We start from the raw sequence: 6,117 nt of genomic DNA, 5'->3' as shown, positions 1-6,117 counted from the left end.
CTCTGAGATACATAACTGTGTAAATACATCTAAATGCTATTTCAGATGCAGATTCCAGAGATGTTTTCTTATGTTGGAATGAAAGACACTAAGTACCATATGAAGTGCTTCTTATTCTTACCCAAAAATACAAAATGGATGAAAGCGTTAAAACTGAACACAATCTTGCTACTCAAGCTGTGTATGAACATTTTATATATATTTATTATATATCCGTTTATTATTTGTTTGCTTCTTTTCCATTTTGCATTTACTTGTACTTTTACTTTCAATACTTAAGTACGTTTAAGATTTAAAAAATACTTTTCGTACTTAAGTACAATAAATATCACATACTTTAAGACTTTTACTCAAGTAATATTCTAAACGGTGACTTCAACTTCTACCAAAGTCATTTTCTGGTAAGATATCTGTACTTTTACTTGAGTATGGCTTTCAGGTACTTTATACACCACTGGTCCGGTGTAGACACGGTGTAAGAAACACTGGCACAGAATACATGTTTTCTTATTATCAAAAATCACACAGGCTTATTTCCTCGTTTTGGCAAAAAATGGCAGTAATATTGCATTTGACAGTACATTTTTATTGCTGTCTTACCCTGAAGAACTCTTTGGTGGAACCGGAGTCGAGTGTTCCGTAGGCGATCTCAGTCTGCTTGGCCAGGTCTTCTGCACTCTCTATAGGCGACACCATCCTTTCCACAGTCAGGAAAGCAGCCAGATTGGCAGTGTAGGATGAAATGATGATCAGAGTGAAGAACCACCACACACCTCCAACAATACGGCCAGACAGAGACCTAAGAGAGAGGGAGAGGGGGAAAGAGGGAGCAAGAGAGACAATGGGAGAGCAAACAAATTCCCTGTGAAAGGTTAACAATTAGTACAGATGTATTAAAATTATTACTGCCGATAAAAGATGTAAATGTCTTCAAGAAACGGACAAAAAATCACTGAAAGTACAAGTGAAGCTTCTGTTTGGACAGGTCTATTTCATGAGAGACAGCGGAAAGATGAGGATAAGAAGAACAGGTTCACAAAGATGACCTCAAGAATGAAAGACAAGACTTCAAGAGGAATAAGGTGAGTACGATGGGCAGGAAAATCGAATGAATGAACAGACGAATGATGGAATGAGTGAAGAGGGCTGACACTCCTCCACTGAAACAGTTTATAAACACCAACTGCTGACAGTAAAATTAAAGATATGCAGCAAGAACACGGTAGCCCTCCAAGAAAGAGAAAAAGAGAGTGAAAGAGAGAAAATCTGAACATTTTACAGTCAACACATGGTGAATATAAATTATTTTAGTTGGTGCCCAGCATCACTTTAAGCAGTGGTTCTCAATGTGCAAAATCTAGATTTTTTTTAACATAACAAAAAAAAGAAAAAAAGTAAACAGAATTTTCCTTTTTGGGTGAACTAAGCCTTTGTTATTGTGCCTGCAAAGCAGTATAATTCATGTGTTTTTAAATTTTTGGATATAATAAATATATCATCTTTTGATTTTAAATTTTTTTTTAAATATATAAATATATTTTCCATTTTTTCCCTTTACTTTAATTTAAAAAACACATTAGATTATTTTCCAAAGCACGCAGTTTTCACTGTGTTTTATGTTTAATAACTCTGCTATCATTAACAGTAGCAGGTGAGTACGATGGGCAGGAAAATCGAATGAATGAACAGACGAATGATGGAATGAGTGAAGAGGGCTGACACTCCTCCACTGAAACAGTTTATAAACACCAACTGCTGACAGTAAAATTAAAGATATGCAGCAAGAACACGGTAGCCCTCCAAGAAAGAGAAAAAGAGAGTGAAAGAGAGAAAATCTGAACATTTTACAGTCAACACATGGTGAATATAAATTATTTTAGTTGGTGCCCAGCAGTGGTTCTCAAACTGCAAAGCAGTACGATTTATTTATTTATTCAGTTAGTTAGTTTTGGATATCATAAAAGCCATCTTTTGATTTTTAAATATTTTTTAAATAAATATAAGTTTTTTTATACTTTAAATAATTAAAAAACATTAGATTATTACTCAAAATATGCAGTTTTCATTGTGTTTTGTTTAATAATTTTTATCATTAACAAGAAACGTTTCAACAAAAAACTTATAATGTAACATCAAAAATATCTTAACTGCTGGTGTATTTCAAATTGCTTATTATTTTCCTCATTCTTAAGTTGATTCATACAAAATAATCTGTTAAATGATTGTCATTACAAAATTGGCTACGAATACTGACAGGTGATGACATTATTGGGGTGAATGTACTGCAAAGGTTTCTTTAGTTTCAAAGAGGACTATGACAAAAAATTGAGCCACTGATTTAAAACAAGCTGTACTTCAAAAGAGAAAAAGAGCAGATAAAGACAGGAACAGTTGTAGTGACCATATTGTGATTGATGAGTGACTGACTGAGTGAGGGAGTGACTGAAGGAATGAAAATGAATGAACAAGTGTATAAATGAGTGAATGAATGAAGTGACGAAAGTGATGACAGAATTTGTTACGGTTAGAAGATAAGCTTATTAAAATGTGAAACACCCCAATTAGAATAACATATATGCACCATGAAAGACAAGACGACCATAAAATGCAAAGATGAGGGGAGCGAGAAAGATGAGGATGGAGAGACAAGGATGGGCTAAATAATACACCAACCTTGGCGAGATATCGCATCCTTGCTGCATGAAAGCTCCAAGAGAGAACCAGAGACTGTTAAAGATGCCGAAGTCGTTGGGCGGGTCGGGTGGCGTCTGTTGATCCTTCGCCTCTTCATTCTCATCCAGGTGCCATTCATATGGACTGAAACGACTCACCAGGAAGAGAACCACGCTCACACCGATATATGCAAACACGATACACATCCAGATTTCATAGGCCAGTGGATCCAGGAAGGAGAAGACTCCTGGTTTGGACTTCTGTGGTTTCTTTATCATGATGGAAATGCCCAGACTCATGAAGGGCTTGGAGAAATCTATCACCTCCTCCCGGACAAGGGTTATAGTGAGAGGAGCCACAGCTATATCTGCCCTCTGGAAACATGGAACACAATAAAGCTCAGTTCATGATATGAAAAAAATGACAATAAAAATGCAAAAACTGAGGAATGATCCAGTTGTTTGAATACCCAAAAAAAAAAATCCTTAAAAAAAAATCACCTGAGATGATTAATTGATATGCATCTCATATATTCATGATATGTTGAATGGCACACAAAAACAAAACAAAAGCAGAGACACACATGCACTCACTTTCTTACGGTGAATAAAGAATAAGTTAGTTATGCTATTCAACTTTAACAGGAACCAAATGGGTGGAGCTGATTTTTGTTTTCCCAAAAATAAATGCATTTTGAAGGCCTTTACCCATGGTACCACATGCAGAGAGGCACTAATTTGGAGCTTTATCCTGTAAAAACACTGACCATGACCAAAGACTTGGGTGATGTCAGCAACACCAGGATACTGGAAATAATTTAAAAATCACATTACAGTGTCAAAATAAATCATGTGCCACAGGAAAGAATGTTGAGAACAACTCTGACAAGTACCAAACTGTAAAATGTTAAAATCTTGCTAACAAAATCTTGCATAACATCATTTGAAAACCTACAAAAAAGTGATTTTGTGACTTTTATTTTGACAGAGTGGTCAGTGATTTTATATGAGGTCTTTTAAGTGTTGCTGGCTTCACACAGCCACTATCCCACCACTGACAATTTCCCATTGCAGGATCATTTTTCTAGCACTCACCCCATATACCAACTCCCCCACCATGCCGTTCCAGGTCTTGGTCTCAGGGTCACGTGCTCCATATTTCCCATCAGCTACAATGGACAGTTTGTACCTTATGCCCACGTGCTTTGCGATTTCTGATGCCAAGTCTACACAGTAGCCCTCATAGCGATCATTCCCTTCCATCTGCATATAATTCCTCTTGTACATTACATATGGAGCTTCCTGTTAACCAAATCAGATGAGGTTCAGCTGGCTTTCAGACTGATAGCCCAGAACACACACACAAATAAAATCACTGATTAGTCTGCAATCATGCTGATGTCTCACACATACACACTTTCACACCTCTTTCATTCTTACGCGTTCACACAAACACATACTGAAATATAAACATGCATTGTGAGTCTCGTAACAGCAATGTGACCAGCAGCCAAGCTACCAGAAAAACAGCAATTGTGAGGAAGGCCAGTTTGAATTTAAATCGGGTTTTAGGATTGTGGATAGTGCTATTTAATGGTGGTTTCTGATTTCTCAAATTGGAGAGAGAAAAAGAGAACTGACAGGACTCACACACGTATGTGTACAGTGCATGCAGAAGGGTTAAAGAGGGTATAGCAGACGTTTTCTCACACGTGTGTGATTTTAACTATTTTAATCAGGCCAAACATTAACTGATCTGATGAAACTTCAGCATTTTAATGCAGATCAGAATTTTGCTTTAATAGCATCAGATCAAACTCTAGTTTTCTTTCATCTTATTTACTGAACCCCATCATCTATATTTTAAGTTGGTTTCCAGCAATTTAAACTTGTGTCAGTTTCTTTACACAAGCTGTGCAGAATGAAACATTCTTTTTAGACGTCTTAAAAGTCTGTTTAGATTAAACTAATCATCTAATTAACCTGCTTTCAATTTCTGTATCTACGTATGAGGTCATCATAGGCAGAGCCAGAAAGAGGTCGTCATCACTTTTAAATGTAACATAAGGCGAACCATATGGTACATTTAAATATGACTTTGCTTCTCTAACTAATTTTACTGACATATATTAATGTAATTATAACTGGTCTTATAAACTTTCATTTTGCTAACGTAATGTAACTTATCTGTATTAAAACAGTTGTATTTCTTAACGACACAGTTCTGAAGTTCATTTTATTTTTTCCTACTAAGATTTGGTTTCTGTGACCTTCAGGTTATATATTATTCAAAAGATTAATTACCATATTCATCCTTTAATTAATATTCTTTCAGTTTCATCTCAGTCCTCTCCTCTATCCACCCCTGCGCTCAAGTTTTCAGAGTTCTTCATTAAGGACGTAATTATGAAACTCGTTTAAGCCCAGCTGTAATCACTGCACAGCCCCAACCAATTCACTTACAGCATTTGGTTCAATTAACGTGTGCTTGTTTGAACACAGTCGTTCAACATAACATTTCCAGTAGGCAAAACATCTCTACGTGCATAACCTGGCACATGTCCTGTCTGAAATTCTCTAGATTAAGAAGTTCTGCATTTCTTGTTATTTGTTAAAAAATGGGATGGATAGCTAAAGTCAATATGAGAAGAAATAAAATTCAAAATAAATTTTCACTCGAATGTAGTCATCACTTTGTTTTAGGTCGGGAGTTACAAAGTAAGTGCAGCTCAGTCTCTTTTTGATCTAAGTCAGATTTTTCATTTTTAGTCAAAGAAAGTTGCAGCTGTATGTCAGAGGATGTATCTCAAGAGTGGCTGCGCATTTGTATGCATCTTATTTTGTAATTCTTTATTTTTAAAGTCAAATATATTGAAGTTCATTGATTTGGTTAAATTTAAGACAGCACAAGTCATGTTCAAAGCAAGAAATAATTGACTTCCGGGAAGTTTACAAAATATGTTTATGGAAAGGCAGGGTGGGTATAATTTAAGAGAAGAATTAAACTTTAAAATGCTTAAAGTAAGAACAACTCTAAAAAGTATGTGCATTTCGATTTGTGGGGTGAGGTTGTGGAATTGTTTGGAGCAGGTGTTAAAAATGTTCAAATATTAAACAGTTTTAAAAAATTGTATAAAAGTATCTTACTAAAAGGATATGTGGATGAATTGAGGTGATTGTGAATGTGGGTTATAATGCTGATGGGATTGGGATGTGTGATTATAGGGTGATGGGTTGTTTGGGATAAAATGTAATTGTAATTGATTTAGATATACTGCAACGATATGGAACTGTATAAGGGGTGGGAAAAATAACATGTTTTTGCATCATCCCGCTGCTTTTCGGACTTGTTGTAATTATTGTTTGCAGCATTTGGTAGATGTGGGTTTGCCTATGTTATGTTGCAACACATTTATTGTGTTTGTATATTTTGTTTTTTATATAT

General features: G+C 35.5%; 1 protein-coding gene across 8 annotated transcripts in view; it reads right to left on the bottom strand.

The window, feature by feature from the left end:
• Positions 1 to 6,117, bottom strand: part of gria3a (glutamate receptor, ionotropic, AMPA 3a) — a 43,178-nt gene that overhangs the window by 16,996 nt on the left and 20,065 nt on the right. For all 8 annotated transcript variants that reach the window (XM_016543990.1, XM_016543993.1, XM_016543991.1 and 5 more), the window contains 3 exons: positions 3,768 to 3,974; positions 2,674 to 3,047; positions 601 to 799 (listed from right to left, as the gene is read on the bottom strand). In XM_016543990.1, coding sequence (XP_016399476.1) covers positions 601 to 799; positions 2,674 to 3,047; positions 3,768 to 3,974 — 780 coding nt within the window. The remainder of the gene's footprint in view (positions 1 to 600; positions 800 to 2,673; positions 3,048 to 3,767; positions 3,975 to 6,117) is intronic.

The sequence above is a fragment of the Sinocyclocheilus rhinocerous genome, unplaced genomic scaffold (genome assembly GCF_001515625.1).
Source record: "Sinocyclocheilus rhinocerous isolate Xijiao unplaced genomic scaffold, SAMN03320098_v1.1 scaffold520, whole genome shotgun sequence".
Taxonomy (NCBI): Eukaryota; Metazoa; Chordata; class Actinopteri; order Cypriniformes; family Cyprinidae; genus Sinocyclocheilus; species Sinocyclocheilus rhinocerous.
The sequence above is the reverse complement of the archived record's forward strand: the minus strand, read 5'-3'. Positions and strand labels throughout refer to the sequence as shown.